Source organism: Oryctolagus cuniculus, chromosome 8 (assembly GCF_051225735.1).
Source record: "Oryctolagus cuniculus isolate XC-2025 breed Fujian yellow rabbit chromosome 8, ASM5122573v1, whole genome shotgun sequence".
In the NCBI taxonomy this organism is placed as follows: domain Eukaryota; kingdom Metazoa; phylum Chordata; class Mammalia; order Lagomorpha; family Leporidae; genus Oryctolagus; species Oryctolagus cuniculus.
This window is the reverse complement of record NC_142874.1, coordinates 29,817,437-29,838,499: the sequence shown is the minus strand read 5'-3', so window position 1 is coordinate 29,838,499 and position 21,063 is coordinate 29,817,437. Positions and strand designations below refer to the sequence as shown.

General features: G+C 51.0%; 1 protein-coding gene across 6 annotated transcripts in view; it reads right to left on the bottom strand.

Moving 5' to 3' along the window:
• PEBP4 (phosphatidylethanolamine binding protein 4) overlaps nucleotides 1-20,304 on the bottom strand; it is a 218,188-nt gene extending 197,884 nt beyond the window's left edge. The window contains exons 1-2 of one of the 6 annotated variants that reach the window (XM_051836751.3): nucleotides 20,069-20,304; nucleotides 7,154-7,290 (exon numbers count right to left, since the gene is read on the bottom strand). In XM_051836751.3, the coding sequence (XP_051692711.1) occupies nucleotides 7,154-7,284 (131 nt within the window). In that variant the 5' untranslated portion in view covers nucleotides 7,285-7,290; nucleotides 20,069-20,304. Of the gene's footprint in view, nucleotides 1-7,153; nucleotides 7,307-7,383; nucleotides 7,825-20,068 lie in introns of those variants that run through there. The other 5 variants (XM_089302227.1, XM_051836752.3, XM_051836753.3 and 2 more) reach the window with 5 other exon arrangements.
• Nucleotides 20,305-21,063: the final 759 nt, after the last annotated feature.

The following is a 21,063-nucleotide window of genomic DNA, read 5'->3' as shown; positions in this document are numbered from 1 at the left end:
AGCTTGCTTAACCTTTGAGGATTCCCCATGTGCCAAATGGGGTGACGATTGGTCCCCACGTTGTACATTCATTACAACAGTGAAAATGATTTGAGGACTCTAGGGGCTGGTGGAGTGCCTGGCACATAGCAGGTGTCACAGTGGGACCATGGGACATGGGTCACCAGGGCACCAAGTTGTGGATCTCCCAGGGTAGAGAAGAGGCCATCTGGGGACCTAGGCCAGTCTCCTTGGTGCCTCTGCAGATAGTGTCATTTCCTAGGTGTTCTGTGGGAGTGTGGGAGACATGGGCAAACATGGGGGAGGCACTTCCTTATGGGGCCATTCTTAGGGCTTGGTCCTGGGCCTTGCCTGGACCAGCTGGGGTCTTTTTATTCCCCTCCTTTAGTTTATTAAAGGTATTTAATTAACATATAATACTCACACACCTTAATGGGGCACAGGGCAAAATTTTAACACAAGCATGCAGTGTGAACTGATCCAATCAGGCAGTTGGTTCTCCCACCCCGCCCCCGCCCCCTTTCTACAGCCTTCTACATTGTGTATGGCACATTGCTATGCACTGTGGCCCCTGATCTGCCCTCAAGCACCAGAACCCCTGCCTTCTGTCTGCCTGCCAAGGACTTGACCTTGTGCTTGTCAGAGCAAGAAACTTGGGGTCAAATTTTGACAAATGGGATTACATCAAGCTGAGAAGCTTCTGCACTGCAGAAAAAAAACTCATCGAAATGAAGAGGCAACTGACAGATAGGATAAATTATTTGCAAACTTATAAAGAATTAATATCCAGAACCTATCAATAACTCAAGAAACTCAACAACAAAACAAATAATCAAGTTAAGAAATGGGCAAATCCTTAAAAAAATTTTTTTGATTAAAAAAAGGAGAAAGAAATGGGCAAAAGACTTGAACAGGAATTTCTCAAGAGATGAAATCCAAATGGTCAACAGACACATGAAAAAATGCCCAGGATCACTAGCCATCAGGGAAATGCAAATCAAAACCACAATGAGGTTTCACCTCACCCCCGTTAGAATTCCTCTCATATAGAAGTCAACAAACAACAAATGCTAGTGAGGATGTGGGGAAAAGGTAATGCGGTGGGAATGTAAACTGGTGCAGACACTGTGGCACTGTGGAAGACAGTATGGGGATACCTCAGAAATCTGAATATAGACCTACCATATGACCCAGCCATCCCACTCCTGGGAATTTACCCAAGGGAAATGAAATCAGCATATGAAAGAGGTATCTACACCCCCATGTTTATTGCAGCTCAATTCACAATAGCTAAGACATAGAACCAACCCAAATGTCTGTCAACTGAAGACTGGATAAACAAATTATGGTGCATGTATATATACCCTATGGAATACTACATAGTGGTTAAAAAAATCCTGTTGTTTACAACAAAATGGATGGATGCAATAGGAAACCATTATACTTAGTGAAATAAGCCAGTCTCAAAATGACAAATACCATATGTTCTTTCTGATCTGTGGTAACTAATAGAGCACCTCAAAGATAATCCATATGCGTGCAATTGACATTTTGAAATGTGATGATTTTGAATAGCCTTTGTCTTGACTGTTGAAGAATAGTGTTTTTTTTTCTTCATTCTATTTGTTGAACTGTTTACTTAGTGTAGGGTTAACCTTATGGATATAAAGTAAACTGAAAATAGATCTTTGCAAAAATTAAGAGTGGAAACAGGAGAGGAAGGAGGAAGAAGGGTGAGAGTGCGGGCAGGAGGGAGGGTAGGGTAGGAAGTATCACTATGCTCCTAAATTTGTGTTTACGAAGTACCTGAAGTTTGCATACCTTAAATAAAATTTTAAAAATTTAAAAAAAAATCTCAATCTTAATAAGTGATCTAAGTATAAGTGTTTAAAAATAAATTTGGGGGGGGGGGTGTGTTCCGTGGCTCACTTGGTTAATCTTCCGCGTGCGGTGCTGGCATCCCATATGGGCGCCGGGTTCTGGTCCCGGTGGCTCCTCTTCCAGCCCAGCTCTCTGCTGTGGCCTGAGAGGGCAGTGGAGGATGGCCCAGGTGTTTGGGCCCCTGCACCCACATGGGAGACCCAGGAGAAGTTCCTGGCTCCTGGCCTCGGATCAGCGCAGCTCCAGCTGTTGTGGCCATTTGGGGAGAGAACAGGTGGACAGAAGACCTTTCTCTCTGTCTCTCCCTCTCACTGTCTATAACTCTACCTCTCAAAAAAAATAAATCTTTAAAAAAATTAGGTAAATGCAAATTTAAAAATAGAAACAAGATGGAAGAAACCCGTAGACAGGGGAGAGAAAAATAAAAAGACAGCTATAAGCATGAGAATGTATTCTTACAAAAGATTAAGGGAAGAGTTTGGTTTTTTTTTTGTTTGTTTTTTTGATAAATAGAGGGCATCTTTTATAAGAATTTTTGTCCTAAAGCAAAATGATTGGATGACTCCAGACTGGAGAGGAGAAGATAGGACAAAAACTAAAAGTTTAAGTTGCAATAGGTATGAGGTCACAAGAGGTTTAAAATGAAAAGATCTTAGAAAATGCTATGTGTGAGAGAAGTGACCCTAACTTTAAAACCTTGTTACAGGGTTTTCTAAAACTTGATCATTAATATCAAAGGTACTGTAATGTAACATCAGAAACCCATCTTCTGTTCAAGCAACAAGGCTTTCTGTTAGTAAGAAAGTCTGTGGGAAGTTTTTGACCTTTTAATCTGTTTTTTGTTTAATTTTTTGGACCATCTGCTGGTCCGCAGTTTCCCCTTTTCACAGTTTGCCTTGATTGGTGGCTGTGTTCCTCGACTTCAGAGCCAGTTCTTGTGAGCTCTGTGGGATGCCAGGTGCCCGGACACTAAACGCTGATCTCAAAATGGGGTAGAAAAGCTGGAGTCTCTACTAGTGGCTTTATCTTCTGGTAACCAGCCAAGGAAGCGAACACCTCACGTTTCACTAAGGTAATCTCTAGAGGCCAGGGCTGTGGTGTAGTGGGGAAAGCTGCCGCCTGCAGTGCTGGCATCCCAAATGGGCGCCGGTTCTAGTCCCAGCTGCTCCACTTCTGATCCAGCTCTCTGCTATGGCCTGGGAAAGCAGTAGAGGTTGGCCCAAGCCCTTGGGCCCCTGCACCCGCATGGGAGACCTGGAAGAAGCTCCTGGCTTTGGATTGGCCCAGATCCGGCCATTTGGGGAGTGAACCAAAGCACGGAAAACCTTTCTCTCTCTCTCTCCCTCTGCCTCTCTGTAACCCTGTCGTTCAAATAATAAATAAATCTTTAAAAAAGAAAAAAAAAGGTAACTTCTCGAGTACTCTGCTGTCTTTGTCAATTTTAACAATTTGCTAATTGTTTGGAAAGCTGGTTCTTAAAAGAGTTAAGACTGTTTGGGGATATCTACTGATGTACCAGACTCGACTGATCACTCTAACTATGAGTAAATCTGGGCTATGGCCCTGGTTAAATGGACGGGTGTTGTTTCACAGTGATAAGGGATCCTATTTGACCAGACATGTTATGTCCTTTCGGCATCTTTAATAGGCTTTCTCAGAATCAAAGTTCTACATTTTTTTGACTTTTGAGATTTCCAGCTGGGCGCCTGGAAATGTCAAAGGCTGGTTCTCTCATCTGTAGAGGCAAAAGGTAATTAGGCTCTTTAGATCTGTACGGAAAACACTCTCAAGTTTTACAAAAGCTTTAGATAGCAGCTCTACGGGTGTGTCATGAACAGCAACTGTTGTGCAAGGCTGCGTTCCCAGTCCTGACGGTTATCTCGATAAAAAGAGGACTTAGAGACCTCGCAGAGACCACTGAGCGGCCCTCCCCACCACAGCCAGGGGCCGTAGAGGGACCCCGCTTTGCAAAGCCTCCAGGGGCTTTCAGAACCATAACCGTCTCCTGTCCACTGCCGAGTTTTATGAGTTTAACCAGGGCCATTCTGAGCCTTTTGCCATCCATGGTTCCGATTTTTCTCTGAAAACATTCACAGTTGGATTCTCAGAGAAGACTCCAGCAAACGCTCTGACTGCTTTAAGATCACCGGGTGAGACCAGATTGTCCAGAACTGAGAGAGAGAAGGAAAAACTAGAAAAATCTACGAAACAGCAAATGGAGAACAAGAAAAAAATTAGTTGCACAAGACTGAATGACTTCGTGAAAATTTGCGGATTTCTATGTCTTTTATTTAAAATATTGCATTTCAACTTCTCGGTTCAGGAAAACTTCTTGCTATGAATTCCGTGGTTTACAGTGCTTTGGTAAAGCATAGTTTTGTAACCGGGGAGGGAATGCCTGCCTTTGCCTCTTAATTAATTTCTCCAAAATTCAAAACCTTTTCTGAAGATTTTCCTTTTTTGTGGCAATGTGATTATCTGCATGAGTTCAGTAAGAAGCTGCCCTGGTGGTAAAGGATGTAGTTGGAAACGTTGGAACATCTACATATCATGCCTGAGAGTCCCCAGCCGTGCAGTGACAGAGTAAATGGAGCCGTCACTTCCCAGCAGGCTCTGAAAACGCAAAAGATTAAGACACTCTAGTTCAAAAAAAAAAATCAAAGTCTGCCCTGGATTGATTTTTTAACGTTGAGAATTTTCCAGATCTGAGATTATATGTCGGCTGCTAGATTATAACGTTCACTGTTAGATTATAATGCTGTTCACGGAGACGTAAGCCTGATTTGTTCTGAGCTTGGCACCTATTTCCTGTCAGAATTCTCCGGAAACACAGTTCACAGCAAGATAATACTGGCCTGACCCTTTGAGACGATGCCTCGTGCCTACTGACCTGGGGGATGAACGAACTCGGCCCCAAGACGACTGGTCAGAAAATGATCGTGATCAGAAGGTGGGAATAAAGATCAAGATGGCGTCACTGGCGTCAACCCTAAGCAGGATTAGACACAGCCGAGAGGTTGCAAAGGAAGGGTTCCTATACATGATTATCTGATAGTAACTGCTAGGACTTGGAATAACGGCTCAAAATCTGGGGCGGGGGATGACTGACGGCGTACACTTCAAAGGCCTGGGCGTTGCCACCAAGGCTGGCTGATGTGTCTGAGAGTAGCAGCCACCTGTGAGGGATGGCAGGAGACACACAGATCCCTTGTGGCAGCCCACCGCCACGCACACAGCTCATTGTGTGCTGCCATTCTGAACAAACACAGGGAGGTCACCGGCTCCCGTGTGGCCCTACAGGGAAATAACCAAGCCAGACTGATAACTGAAATGTTACTGTAAAACGCTATCATCTTTGACTCCGGTCACCTTGCCCCCATGCCTCTGGGGAGCCTGTGTGTGACTGATTATAGGTGATTGAACAAGTGTGGCTGTGCAGCAGTAACTCCCCCAGGAAGCTTTGGGAATCGTAGCATGGCCACCAGGCGTCCTAACCCAGAAGGCTGCACTCAGAGCCCTCCCCTGTGCCTTGTGCCTTAGCGGAGGTAAGAGGGCAACATTCACACCAGCTTGAAGAAATAGAAATGCTGGAGGCCTTGGCTTCCTCTCGGATAGACAGGAAGATGTAATTTGGGTCTTTGTTGGGTTCAACGAAGGTGGAAAAAATATAGAAGCCTGCCAGTTCACTCCGGTCTGGGACTGGAAGCTTCTGGTGGACAAAATAATCATCTTCCTGGCTTTCACTATGGGTAGAGGAATACTAGCCATTGCCGTGGAATGTCGATGCCCCTGCACGATCATGCTGTGCACACACTGGGCCAAGCGCCCCTCCAACCCTGAGACAGCCCACCCTGCCCCTCATGAAGTAGTCAGAGCAGTCCTCATCCCTACACCCTCAAGACTGAGGAGTCATGAGAAACAGGGGCAACGGAACCAAGCCCCCCAACAGTGCCTGGGTAGCATAACTCACTGAGCTGGGGGACTGGTCCAGGCCACCCCACAGGCTCTGACCACCAGACTCACTTGCTTCTCCAATAGATAACACCTTGATGGCCAGTATTGCCCCCAGGGGTTTTGTTTAGGGGAATTCCAGGCTCAGGGCAGGAAACACGCAAGCCCACGTGGCCATTGTAATGATCCCTGAAGAGTGCGGCATTGCTGACCATCCAGGAACTTGGACATGAGCTGAACGTGTAACCAGACCAGATGACCACTGTGGCCCCAGCCAGCCCCTCCTCACCACGACGGAGGCCAACATGCACAGCCCCTGTCTGTTGCCCCCCTTAATCCTGACTCCCCTTCCTTGGAACCTCAAGAACCCCAAAGCACCCTCACTCAGCAGGGTGATAGCTCTCTAACTTGGAGATCTGCTACCCCTGTCATGCCTTGACAGATTAAACTGCCTCCCTCCTTTGCCCTCAGCCCTAGTCCCTGTCACCTTGAGTTGGCACTGGGGACAGGGGCCAGGTTTTTGGTAACAGATTACAAACCCAGAACTCTCCATGCATGGAAACAGCTTCACGGACCAGAAAAATCAACGGCTGGGTGTGCAGCAGTAATTCTCCCAGGAAGCTTTGGGAATCGTAGCATGGCCACGATTTGTAAGGAAACATGCAAGACAGCGTGTGCAAAAGCCAATGTGCAGGAGAAGCCGGAGGGTGAGGCGGGGGCCCTTCCTCCCTCTCCCCAAGTCCCAGAGATGGCCTCAGTGGGGCGTCACCCTCCTCGGCCACTAACCCCCTTGTGAGGAGGTGGTGACATCAGGTGGCCTGGGAATGGGGCCTTGCTTTTCTAACCCTCGGAGCTGGGGAGGGAAAGGTTGAGCTCCGGGCTTCCCAGCCAGCTCAGTGTGGGAGAAGCTTGCTCCCGTGGGTGGGAAGAAGCTGGCCTGGGTGGCCACCCTCCCTACAGCACCCCCAGAGGAAGTATTCCCAGGGGCCTATGACCAGATAAAAATCTCGCATAGCAAGGGCCCCCCACACGCCTCCTTCTGATTGCCACTTTTTGCTCCACAGACACTGGTGGAGGTCCCTGGGACGGGGGCACTCTGGGCTGTAGGGGGCAATGGTCTCTCTCTCTTTCTAGGACCCAGCAGAGAAGCTGAAGCCAGTCCCCTAAAACGCACAGGTTTGCAGGGCTCCAGGGCAGCCTGCCTTGCCTGCAGCCCTCACCCACGTTCGGCCCAACCCACAGCAGCTGGCTCAGGAGAACTGGGCCCGCGCTCTGGAAGCAGCCCTCCCTGGGCGCCCGCAGCCAGCCCGGCCTGCCTTACTTGCAGAGGACGGTATCTTCGTCCGGCAGGGCCTCGTACACACACGGGTCATTCTCGTCCTCGTCTCCCGTGGCCACCATCACGACGCCCAGCAGCAGGGCTGCCATGGCCAGCCTCGTCGTCCAGCCCATGGGCACCTGGAACAGGAAGAGCCTTCAGAGTGGCTGGAGTATCTCCAGGGGCTCCCCTCCCCCCTGTCCGAGCCTCCCCCACTCTCCCCAGGGGCCCACCTGGTGGGCCAGAGCCCCAGGGGGAAGCAGAGGGAGAAAGACGTGCAGGAGCTCCCTGGGCCCTGCAGCTAAGCCGCCTCCCGGACACGGGGCCTTGGGAGGACCTGGGCCTCCTCCAAGCCGGACTCAGTTTGCAGGCTCCTCCCCCGGCAGGGCAGGGCGCAGCTTTGCTGTCGCTCTTGTCCCAGCCACCAAGGCAGAGGCCAAGCGGCCAGCCAGACGCACGGACAGGAGCCCGCACCTGCTGTGTGTGGGGCTTCTGGGGCTTTAAGGTCGCCCTGGCAAGAAGCTGGTGACCCAAGGCTTAGGGCTAAGGGTGGGTCTATGCCTCTCCAGTCCACACAACACCCCCGCCCCCGTCTCAACAGCCCCCAGGGTGCCCAAAGGTGGATTTGTCTGCACAAGGCCACCTGGTGTAGGAGGGGCTGCCCCCCCCCCGGGGGTGGGGGTGGGGTTCCAGGCCAGCTGGGAGGGGCCAGCAGAGTTCAGAAGCCTGCACCTTGCGGCTGTGCTGAGCTAAGCACTCTCCCGAAATAATAGTCTACGGAGGAGGCCTGCGGAGCCGGGGATCCGACCCTGTGCAGGGACAGAGCAGGGCTCCCCGGGGAGCAAGCCTGCAGCAGGACCCCCTGGGACTCTGGTGAATGGCAGCCTCTGCAACCACCCGAGGGAGGGTGACGTTCCAGCACGCGCCACTCAGGGCTCTGCAGGGCTGCGGGGAACGGGGACTGGGCACGTCCCCCAGCTACCTCCTTGCGATATTGGGTCTCCCCTTTCGGAACACAAGCAAAGGGCCCCTCGTCTCTCCTGGGCCTCGCTAGGGAGGGCGAGATCACAGTGGTAGAGTCCCTGCAGCCCGAGCGTTGGAGGGGCCGTCTTCCACACGGCCTGCTCTCTGCCACCATCCCTGCTTCGCCCCACCTCTCCCGTGAGGCCTCCTCCAGGGCTACCAGTTGGCACACTCCCCCACCGCCAGGCTCCCCGAGGCGTGCCAGGCGCCTCCATGGAGAACTGCCTCCCAAGGTCCGCTCTCCCTCCTGGGAGTGTCTACAAGTAGCACCCCCACGGGGCCATGGTGAGCATAACAGGAAATGAACTAAGACTCATCGTAACTGCCCGGTGACTTGCGGGCGGTCTCCTGGTTCCCCTTGATGCATTCATTCACTCAGTTGCGATGCATCTCATCCATAGGCACTGAGCCCCTGTGCTGTGCCTGGCCTCATGCGGGGCCCTGGGTGCATGGATGGAGCAGGGTCCCGGTCCTCACACAGCTCACAGGACAGCCAGAGCCTGAGCCAGAGGCTGTAGGGTGGTGGCTCGAGCCTGGGAGACTCTTGACTGCAAAGTGGCAGCCACCACGGAAACCAAAATGTGCCTGAGTGCCGACAGCTCTCAGCAGAAACCCGGTGTGACTGCCTGGAGGCGGGAGCGACCACGGTGTAGGATGAAATAAAATGACAAGGACTGGTCCGTGCCATGATCCAGTGCAAGGCAGCGGGGTTGTGGCTTGACTGTAATTCTAACCAATGATGCTCCCCAGGCTGCTGAGTGGACGGCTTCCCTTTCGCCAGTGCTGTGGGAGGGCTTTAATTCCTACCTGGGCTGCTCCCACAGGCAGCGGGAACTGAGCAACCCAGTCAGAGAGAGGGTTCATCTCTGGGCTTGTGGGCCTTCTCGAGGAGCAGGTGGCAATCTGTGACAAGCTCGGTGCCTGGCTGAGCCGCCATCTCAGCCACACAATGCCGCGTGGCTACTTCGGTGAGCTGCTATGCCCTCCTCGGGATAAAGGGAAGCCAGCAAGCCAGTTTCCCAGGGGACCGCGCTGTCATCTGAGGGACACTCGGCTGCCGGACTCTGAGATGCCTTCTGCACCTGGCTCAGCAGCCCAGCCTGCTCCACGGCCTCCTCAAACCCAGGCCTGCGGTTCTTCTGATTGCTAACCTGCCCTCCTCGTCTGTCGGTAGATTAAACTACGTCTTTCCTTCACCTGCAAACCTGGTCCTCATCCTTTTGATCCGGCACCAGGGATAGGGGTAACCGTGGAGCCGCCTGCAGTAGGGACTCCTCCTCACTCCACGTGCTGGGCACTTTGGTCCCTGAGTCCCATGCCTACTGTCTGAAGCAGGTCCTGTGCTCGCCCGTGCGTTGGCAAACTGGCCACTTCTGGCCCTCACGGCCCTTCTTGTCACGGAACCGCTCTCAGCCTTCTGTAAACACCAGCAGGAAGCTCACCGCTCACCTGGCCCCCAGCTGCGGACCCCTGTGCTTGTTTCTCGAACCTTCTCTGTCTTGTTTTTGCAGGGCTTCTGGGCAGGGAGACACAAGTCCCCTTCTGTGTCACCAGCTGACTGTTGCCCTCACTGCCTCACTTTCAGGAGCTCCCACTGCTGGTGCCCACCCCTGAAATGGTCCTTCAGGAACCAGCTCCCGACGCCATGAACCTGACATGCCTCTGCCATCCCCACCCCCACCTCCCAGGGTGCACTGCACCAGTGCTCCTGGAACTCTGGGCACCCCCATCCCTCTGGGCCGCTTGTGCCCAACACCCCCACCACTGCCCAGGCCTCATTGCCCATCTCTAAGCAGACACAGGCTCCTGCTCTTTCCCTCCCACCCCGACCAACCCACGCAGGCCCTCTGAACGTAGACAACAAATTCCTCCTCACCCTGTGCTCTCGTTAGAAATTGGGGGGTGGGCGTTTGGCACGAGAGTTAAGATGTCACCTGGGACACCCACATCCCGTATCCAAGGACTTGGGTTCAAGTCTTGGCTCTACTTCCAATTCTGGCTTCCTGCTAACACACAGCCTGGGAGGAAGCAGGTGATGGTTAAGTCGTCGGCCCCCTGCCACCCACGTAGGAGCTCTGGATGGAGCTCCAGTCTCCCGGCTTCAGCCTGGCCGAAATCTGGCTGGTGCAGGCATTGGGGGAGTGAACTAGTGCATGGAGGATCTCTGTTTCTCCCTGTCTTTCACCTGTAACTTTTACCAGCTACAACTCCGTGGCTTTGGGACACTCCCTCGGGGTGTCACCACGTCCACTCTCATTGCCGGGCCTTCTCACCAGAACGCCCTGTGCTCACTGTCAGTGCCTCCCGGTCCTCCCCTTGCTGCCTCGCCCCGAGCACCCTAAGCTACTTCTCTCTCTATGCTCTGGCCTCCTCTAGAGGGCTCTTCCAACACCTCCCGCCTCCCTTCCAGTCTGCTTTGCCGTCACTGTGGTGGACACTGTCGCCACTACAACCTGCTCCATCCCTAGCAGTCTAAATTCAAGCCATCGCTCTGATCCTAATCTCTCCACTCTGCTGCTCCTCCCGCTACGCCTGATCTTTCATCTCATTCTGCACCCTGGTGCCTGGCCACTCTCCTGTCCTCCTGTCCTCTCCTATTCTGACTCCCTCCCCGCTGGGGCCTAGGTCCCTTGGGCCTTTGTCTTACTATTTGCGGTCAACATCTCCAAGGCCATCCCCTTTCTCCTTAGACGGCAGCCGTCAGGTGCAACTCCAGGTCTGAACCAGTCCACGGATCTACCTGCTGCACTAGACACCCTGCTCCCACCTCCCAGAATCCTGTGCCTCCTGTAGAGCTGGGGGGGTAGGAGGGAGACGGGGAAACCCTATGCTAAGTGGGAGAAGCCAGTCACAAAAGATGGCAAACTGTGTGATTGTTTTAGGTCCCACATTTGAGAAAGAACGTGCAGTATCCGACTTTCTGTGTCTGACTTATTTCTCTCACCATGACGTCCACTTTGCTGCAAATAACAGGATTTCTTTCTTTATAGCTGTATAGTATTCTGTTGTATATGTACACCACATTTTCTTTATCCATTCACCTGATGATGGATACCGACATTGATTTCGTATTTTTGGCTACTGTAACAATGCTGCTATAAACGTGGTGCAGGGGCCGGTGCTGTGGTGCAGTGGGTTAATCCTCCGCCTGCGGCGCCAGCACCCCATATGGGCGCCAGTTTGAGCCCTGGCAGCTCCTCTTCCAGTCCAGCTCTCTGCTATGGCCTGGGAAAGCAGTAGAAGATGGTCCAAGTCCTTGGGCTCCTGCACCTGCACGGGAGACCTGGAGGAGGCTCCTGGCTCCTGGCTTCGGATCAGCAAAGCTCCAGCCATTGCGGCCATTTGGAGAGTGAAGCAGCAGATGGAAGACCCCTCTCTGTGTCTCTTCCTCTCACTGTCTGTAACTTTTCCTCTTAAATAAATTTAAAAAAATTTTTTTTAAACATGGTGCAGCAGGTGTCTCTTGGATACAATGAGTTCATGTCTTTTGGGTATGAGTTCATGTCCAGATCATACGGCAGCCCCATTTCCAGATTTCAAAGGAATCTGCATGCTGGTTTTCAGGCCGGCTGGCTGATTTACACTCCTACCAATAGTGTGTGAGTGCCCCCCTTTCCCATACCCTCACTAGCATTTGTTACTTTATGTACTTTTGATAACAGCCAGAAGCTGGTGAATTGCGTGGTTATGTGAACCATCTCAATAAAGCTGTTTCAAAAAACAGTCCTAGCAAGAGCAGCAAAATGGAAAAAGAATCTCCAAGCTCTTGTTCCCCCATGGAAATTCATTCATTCATTCACTCTCTCACTCACACACACCTGCTGAACTATCTTTATTACTTTTAAAATTATTCTTTAAATATTTATTTTTATAAATAAAAAATTTTATTTTTAAATATTTATTTGAAAGGCAGACTGACACAGATCTTCCACTTGCTGGTTCATTCCCCCAAATGGCTGCAACAGCCAGGGCTGGGCCAGGCTTGACCCAGGAGCTGGGAACTCCATCTGGGTCTCACATGTGGGTCTTGCAGCGGCCTAGTCACTTGCGCCATCTTCCACTGCTTTCCCGAATGCATTAGCAGGGAGCTGGATTGGAAGCAGAGCAGCCAGGAGTCAAAGCAGCGTCCTGATGTGGGATGCCAGGACTAAGAGCCGCAGCCCAGCTGCTGCACCACGACACCAGCCCCTGCACTAGGTTTATAGGGGCTTTGGAAAATAGTAAAAAGTTTAGAGCAAACAAATGGATGTCCAAGCAAGAAAAGGCCCCTTCAGAGGGGTAGCAAGTTTCATTCCCTTTCTCCCTTGCTCCGCCTCCTCCCAGGCAGCAGTAGTCTTGGTACGGAGGAGACAGTAACTGAACCCCCACTTCCCTCTCTCAAACCAGGGGGGCAAATCAGGCATTATGTGCGGAGTTCCAGTCTGGCTGCCTGCAGGGCTGGGCTCTGTTTGATCTAACCTGGCCTCAGCTGAGCAAAGGGGCGGGCACTGGTCGGGAAAGCAGCAGAGACGGCAGGCCCTCGGACACCTGGGACAACGCGGCAGGCTGAGACGCCCCACAGACCACGTAAGGTCCCCAGGAGCAGCTGGGGTGCGACTTTGGGCAATTAGCACATTCAGAGGCGCTGAGGACGTGGGGGAACTGAGAAAGCCCCATGCAATCCGCACAGGACACCTGCTCAGTAGAGAGCAGAGAAGTGCTCATTCAGCCTCTTTGTCAGGCTGCTCCTGGGCTCAACCAAGCTGGGCTAACAGGTGAAGGGCTGGCCCAGCACAGTCGATCCGCAAACACTGGAAGAAGTGGTGTTTTTCCTTCCAGAATCTCAGTTTTCAACCACAAAAATCACAAAGCATACAAAGCAAAGGTAAGCATAGTCCACTCAAAGGAACAAAATTTAATGACAGATGCTATCCCTGAAATTTTTTTAGTGTATTAGCCTTTAAGATTTATTTATTTGAGAGGTAAAGTTACAGACGCAGAGAGGGAGAGACAGAGACTGGTTTTCCATCTGCTGGTTCACTCCCCAAATGGCTGCAATGGTTGGAGCTGGGCTAGGCCAAAGCTAGGAGCCAGGAGCTTCTTCTGGGTCTCCCCCATGGGTGAAGGGGCCCAAGGACTTGGGCCATCTTCTACTGCTTTCCCAGACCATCAACAGGGAGCTGGATCAAAAGTGGAGCAGCCGAGACTCAAACTGGTACCCATATGGGATGCCAACCTACTATGTCACAGTGCCAGCCCCTAGACTAGTTTTTGTTACATTAACTAAAAGAGAGAGCTACATCTTGGGGAGAGAGGTGCATCTTGGGAACAAAAAAAGGTTTACATTCACACAGAGTTTACAGATCACAATTCAGGAGTGGGTGGCCCCATTAGTTTGGTGTCTGATGGGCCTTGGCCATGGTGGAGAGGAAGTGGAGGAACAGGATGTGAGCCAGGAAGGAGAGCGAAGCTGGGCCCAACTTGGCTCAATAACCAGCCCTCTGGCTGCTCCACTTTGACCCAGCTTCCTGCTAATGCTCTCAGGAAGGTAGAGGAAGATGGCTCAAGTACTCGGGCTCCTGCCATCCACACGGGGACCAGGATGGAGTTCCAGGCTCCTGGCTTCTGCTTGGCCAAGCCCTGACTGTTGAGGTCATTTGGGGAGTGAACCAATAGACAGGAGATCTCTTTCTCTTTCTGTCCCCTACTTCTACCCCGTAACTCTGCCTTTCATATAAATAAATGAACAAACCTTTAAAAAAATAAATAACCAGCCTTCTCCCAAGAACAACCCTCTGAGAGCAGGCCCCAGAAACCTTAAGACCTCCCAACAGGCCCACCTCTTGGATACCATAATTAGATCAAGTCCCCACCCTTAATCCCTCAGTCCTCAACTTTAAGACTTCAGGGTTTAAACATCTGCATGGATTTGTGGAGACTGGTTCTATTTAATCCAGTTTTGGCTCCCCAAAACCGATGTTTTCTGCACATACAACATAACAATCATCCCATCCCCCAAAGTCACAATGTCTTAATGCAGCCCAATATTAATGCCCAAGTCCAGAGTCCAGAGTCTCATCTGAAACTCGAGGCAAGCTCTCTTCCCTGTGACTCCCTGTGTGACCAAAAAGCAGTTTCTTACTTCTAAGATACAATGGCAAGGCAGGCACAGGCACATTTCCCTTACAAACAGGGGAGACAAGGAAATAGAAAGACTTGATAGAACCAGAAACCAGCAGAGCAAATGTGAAGTCCTAAGGCTCCATGCCTGCCACCCTGAGCACACCAGGATGGGGGCTGGGCCCCCAACGGCTTGGGCAGCCTCACCCCTACAGCTCTGCGAGGCCCACCCCATGCTTCAGTTTCCACAGGGTGGGCGTCTCATCTCTGCGACTCCAGTAGGCAGGGCCTTCTGCTGCAGCTCAGAGCCCTCATTTCTGCTCGGCAGTATTGTAGTGTGGGCTCCTTACGATGATGCTTATCTCCATCTCGGCCCTCAGTTTGTCCAGAACATCCTTGGGAATCTAGATTGGAGCCTCTCTGGTTTTGCTGGTCTGTGTCCGTGTGGCCGATCCCTGAGGCTGCCTGCTGAGGTCTGTGTCTTCCCCAGGCTGGGCTGGCACCCTGCTGGCAGCTCTCCTTGGTGGATGGCCCATGTTGCTGGCACCTCTACTTTCCCGGGGTCTCCTCAGCAGCTTCACCCTGCCCTGCTCCCCCTGCAGGGCTCCAGCCCTGCAGCACAACTCTGGTTTCCCAGCTTCCCTTTGAAATCTCGGTGGAAGCCTCCATGACCCCAGAACACTTGCAGCCTGCACACCTGCAAAGCCGGCATCATGGGAACAATGCCAGGGTCTGGCACCAGAAGGAGACGTGCCGGGACCAGGCGAGCTTCTAGAGCTGAGCACCAGGGTCTCTCTGAAACAACTGTGTACCTACAGGCCTGTGAGGGCGGCGTGGCCTAATGCTCTCTGAAGTGCCTCCCGGCTCGTCCTCCCGTTGCCACGCCCGCTGACACAGGTCTCCCTGCCCTCGCACTCATCTTTGGCAAGCAGTTTCTCCACCTCACTCTCCAGTCTCGACCAAGACTCTTCTTTGTCCATCTCTGTCTGGCCAGGCCGAGAATTTTCCAAATCTGTCAGCTCTGCTCCTGCCTCTCACCGCACCTGCGCTGCAGCCCGAGCACCTTGCTGCCAAACAAACCCACCCACCACTTTAAAGATCAGCCGCCCACAAAGCTTCAGGATGGGGACACAATACAGCCAGGGTGGGTTTGGGTCCAGTTCCCCGTGGGATCCACGTTTCCATCTTAAACCTCATCGGCGTGCTCTGTACTGTCCACGTTTCTACCAGTGTCCTGGTACTACAACTGTGCGAAGTGTTCAGCTTTTAGCATTTTAGGCTTTCTCTAGCCTGCTCCTCCCAACTCTTCCAGCCTTCCCTAGGGAACCCGTTCCAAAGGGTCCTCCGTGCTTCAAGTACAGTTAGCAGTAGGAACCCCACTTCTGGTGCCAGTTTTCTGTGTTAGCCAGCTTTTTGTCACTTTAGCTAGAATACCTGAGAGGAATTTCTTAGGAAGTAAAAGGTTTATTTTAGCTTACAGTTTGGAGGTTCAAGTTCAAGACTCAATGGGCTCATTAGTGGGGTGTCTGGTGGAGGCTGGCCATGTCAGAGCAGATGTGGAGGAAAGATCTTTGGTGAACCAGGATGCAGGGAGAGAAGCAAGGTTGACTGAGCTAAAGTACCCAAATCTCTTAGGACAGCTACTCCTAATGACCCATCTCCCAAATGCCATAATTAGGTCAAGTCCCTCTCCTGAATCCATCCATCCTTAACAGCAAGACTTCAGAGCATAAATATATGCATGAGCCAAATTCTGCTGAATCCGTAATATCCAGACATTGGACTTAATAAACAAAGAGTTTAAATTAACTCTCTCATATATTCTCAAAAATATTTTTTAAAAAAAGGAAAACACAAATACCTAAAGAGAAGGGAAATGATATGCAAACAAAATGAGGATATTAATCAAGAGGAATTATAAACAGGAACCACAGAGAAGTTCTGGAGCTGGAAAATACAATAACAGAAGTAGAAAGGTCCTGCAGCGGATTCCAGCAGGCAGAAGAACCGATCAGTGAACCTGAAGATAAGGAAAATAACGGAGTTTCAGGAGCAGGAAGAACAAAAGGAGGAACAGGGAGGAGAGCCTGAAGTCCTTGAGAGATATCACCAAGCAGTCAAGCATGCTCATTCTGAGAATCCACGGAGAAAAGAGAAAGGAGAAGAAATTATTTGGAGAAATAATGGCTTAAAATGCCCCCAGTTTGATGAAAGATATGATTATAAAAATTAAAGAAGCTCAAGGAACTCCGAGTAAGATAAACCCAAAGAGACCTACATGGAGATGCCTAAGTCCAACTGATGAAAGCCAACGAGAGAACCTCAAAATCAGCAAGAGGAGCAACTCATCATGTGTGACGATTCTCAGCAAAATTATCTGCAATTTCTCAGCAGAGACGCTGGAGGCCAGAGGACATGGGTGTGACTTACTTAAAATGCTGAAAGAAAACCAACTGTCAACCAAGACTTCTATATCCAGCAAAAATAGCCTCCAAAAATGGGAGACAGATTAAGACACCTTCAAGTGAACAAAAGCTCAGAGTTCGTTACCATGACAGCTGCACTACAAGAACAGCTCTAAGTCTCTCAGGCTGGAATGGAAAGCTGATAGCAAACCTGGATGAGGAACTGCATAAAGACCTCTGTTGGAGTAAATACACAGGCAAATATAAGAGCCAGTATCATTGTACTTTTGGCCTCTAATTCTGCTTTCTAAATAGAAGATTTAAAGATATTGAATAAATAATTTCTAACTGATCACTTATTCAATAGTAATTGAAATACTTATTAATATGCATTAGCAGGAATACACATATAAAGACATAAATTGTGACATAAATAACAAAGTGCAGCAGCCATGGAACCCTATAGGAGTAGACAGAGTATTTGTATGAAATTTAGTAAAGATGGCATCAATGCAAATTAGAGTGTTATAACTTTAGGAAGTTGTATACAGTCCCCAAGGTAACCACAAAATATATTGATAGAATATACATGAAGGGAAATGAGAAGTAAATCCAATGTGTCACACACACAAAAAATCAACTGAACACAAAGAAAGATAGAAATGGGGAGGGGCTGGCCCCGTGGCGCAGTAGGTTAATCCTCCACCTGCAGCGCCGGCATCCCATATGGGCACCAGTTCTAGTCCCAGCTGCTCCTCTTCCAATCCAGCTCTCTGCTGTGACCTGGGATAGCAGTGGAAGATGCCCAAGTCCTTGGGCCCCTCACCCACATGGGAAACCAGGAAGAAGCTCCTGGCTCCTGACTTCGGATCAACACAGCTCCAGTCGTTGCAGCCATTTGGAAAGTGAACCAATGGATAAAAGACCTTTCTCTCTGTCTCTCCCTCTCACTGTCTGTAACTCTACCTCTCAAATAAATAAATAAAATATTTTTTTTAAAAAAAAGAAATGGAGGAAATGAGGAACAACAAAGCTAAAGACATATAGGAAGTAAGTAAAAAAAAAAAAGTCATTCCCTATCAGTAAGTACTTTAAATTTAAATAGATTAGATTTCCCAGTTGAAAATTACAGATTGGCAGATTGGGTTAAGAAAATAGGATTGGGGACTGGCATTTTGGCTGCTGCCTGCCAAGCCGAATTCCATATTGTACCTCTGGTTCAAGTCCTGGCTGCTCTGCTTCCAATCCAGCTCCCTACTAATGTGCCTGGGAAAGCAGTGAATAATGGCCCAGGTGCTTAGGCCCCTGCCACCCACATGGGAGGCTTTGGGCCTGGCCCGGCCCTGGTGGTTGTAGCAATTTGGGGAGTAAACCAGCAGATGGAAAATTGATCTCTCTCTCTCTCTCTGCCACTTTATCTTTCAAATAAATATGTCTTTAAAGATGATCCAGTTCTTTGCTATCTACGATTAAACTCACTTTAGAGCTAAGGACACGCATACGTTGAAAGAGAAGGGATGAAAAAGATACTCCATGCACAAAGTAACCAAAAGACAGTGGGGAATGCCTATATTCATATCAAATAGACTTTAAGATTAAAAAGCTTTCAGGTAGATCACCTAATTAGAGACTTAAATTACTAAAATCAGAAATGAAGGTAAAGACACTACTATAAAATGTATAGAAAAATGCTTTACAGAAATACCAGCACTATAAAGATCAATATGAGAAGTTGTATAAAGTCGTTGACTATTCAGTACGCTGCATAACCTAGAGGAAAAGCGCGCAGTTCTGGAAACGCGGAACTCGACAAGACTACATCATGAAGAAACAGAAAATCTAAATAGACCTGCGATGAGTCAGGAGACTGAATCTATACCCAAACCTTCCAGGGAAGAAAGTCCAGAGCACCCACTACTTAAAATGAATTAACACCAGTCTTTCCCAAACTCTTGGCAAAAGTTAAAGAAGAAGGAACACTTCCCCACTCATTCTCTAGGGTCAGCGCTGTTGTTACCAAGCCAAAGACACGGCAAGAAAACCTCAGGCCAATACCCTTGTGAATGCTGATGCAAAACTCCTCAACAAAATACAAGCACAGGGCCGGCGCCGCAGCTCACTAGGCTAATCCTCCGCCTTGCGGCGCCGGCACACCGGGTTCTAGTCCCGGTTGCCCCTCTTCTAGACCAGCTCTCTGCTGTGGCCCGGGAGTGCAGTGGAGGATGGCCCAAGTGTTTGGGCCCTGCACCCCATGGGAGACCAGGAGGAAGCACCTGGCTCCTGGCTTCGGATCAGCGCGGTGCGTGGCTGCAGCACACCGGCTGTGGCGGCCATTGGAGGGTGAACCAACAGCAAAGGAAGACCTTTCTCTCTGTCTCTCTCTCTCTCACTGTCCACTCTGCCTTTCAAAAATAAATAAATAAATAAATAAATAAATGCACAGGGCATTCAACAGCCCCCGGGAAGGACGGCATGCTGGGAGCAGGTGAGGTTTCCTCCTGGGGTGCAAGGTCAAGTCAGCCCGGGAGAAGCAGCGGACGCCAGGCACCACATTAACACAAGCAACAAAACCCCACACGATCATTCCCTTCATGCACACCGAGAAAAGCACTGGACAAAACTCAGCACCCTTTCATGATGGAAACAGCAAACCAGCCATAAAGAGAAAGAAACCTCAGGAATACACAAGCCAGCCATGACGCAAGCCCAGTGCTGGCCCCCGGCCCTCCCGTCGCCCCAGGTTCTGCAAGAACCCTGGCCAGGGGCTGGGGGCCCGGGCCCCTTTACTCCAGGGTACAAATTCCTCTTTCAGGTAGCCCCACTTTTTAAATAAACCCTCATCTTTGGCCACACATGGTACGTTAACTGGTCACTTTGCACCAACCGGTGCTACGAGATGGTGGCGTTTCACCCACTCGCGTGCTGCCACACCACCCTTCGAAAGCTGATGCCCTTGGCTGCTGCGTGGAGGGGAGGATTGAACTCAGAGCCTACCTTTGCTTCCCTCAGCCCTCCTTTGGGGGGCAGGCCCGGGCTCTGGAGCTCCCTGCATATCTGAGGCTGGGAGGAAGAGTGAGCCCCTCGCCTCATTTCATAACCGGGGCAGTGAGGACCCCACCAGAGAAAGAAACGTGCTCCGAGTGTGGGAAGGCCGTCCTGCCTAGAATCAGTGATGCCCAGCCCGGGCCAGAGCTGCCTGGAGACAGCTAAAGAAATATGGATGCTCAGAGCCACACACTCATAAGTGTCCTCTCACAACAGCCTGGACAAACAGGAAGCGCTGACCTTGAGGCTCCCTAGGGCCAACTTCCTGTCTTTAAGGATGCTCTCCTCTTTCTCTCTGGCCTGTGATAAGGCCAACAGGCACGCCGGCCCGCGCGATGTCACTTACCCAGAGCAGTGAGGGAGCTGTTAGGTGGCGGCTGCGGGGCGGTGGGACGTCTGGGCTGGAGAAGGTGGGGAGAAATTTCCCTCCAGGATGCCCCACGGGTCGGGCCCCTAAGGCAATCAGGCTCTGCTGGTGTTGAAAGGAGGGGAGTGTGAGGGAAGGGTCCTGGAGCAGCAGGAGAGGAGGCAGCAGTTGGTCGTTGGAGGCAGTTGGAGAACGTTCCAGGGAAGTTCCAGGGAGGAGCCGGGATGTAGGGCCGGAGAGAATAGGAAGAGAAGGATGGGCGGGTTCCCGGCATTCCTCCTTCCAAGGATTCTAAGGAAAGGCATGGAAATGGCAGAGACGATTCTCTGACTGCGCCTCCTACCTTTCCCCAGGACGCTGCAGAGGCACAGAGAGAGGTCTGCAGAGGGGTGGAGATGGGGTGTCCTGCAGCAGACCCCCTGGAGCCAAAGGCGCTGCAGCCCCTCCAGCAGAGCGGTGGGGTGGGGTAGCCATCAGAGTTCCTAGTCTGGGGGAGACTGGAACCTTCCTCTTCCCCTTCCCCAACAAGCGCGAACTGGAGCCTACCCAAGGATGGAGAACCCCACGGGACTCAAGCTGCCGACGTCTGCTGAGCTGGCCTAGACTGGGGATTTGCCGGGTAAACTTCTCCCGCAACGGGCAAGTGGGTGATGCTGCCACAGAGGACAAGCCCGGAGTAGGTCCCTGGGTTTCCTGCTGCACATTAAGTAACCACACCCTTGCTTGCCTTTCTAGAGAATTCCTCCCAGGAAAATCAAGGAATCAGTGGAGATCCCTACCCTAAACCAGTGGCTCTCCACCCTGGCTGCACATTAGACCCCCTGAGAGCATTCCGAAAAATACCCATGCCAGGCCCCACCCCTGATGAGTGACTTCGGCCTCTCCAGGGGCTAAGGGGCAAGCATCAGAACGCTGCCCAGGTGATTCAAATGAGCAGTCAGGCCTGGGAATCCCCCCAACAAATGCAGGTGGGA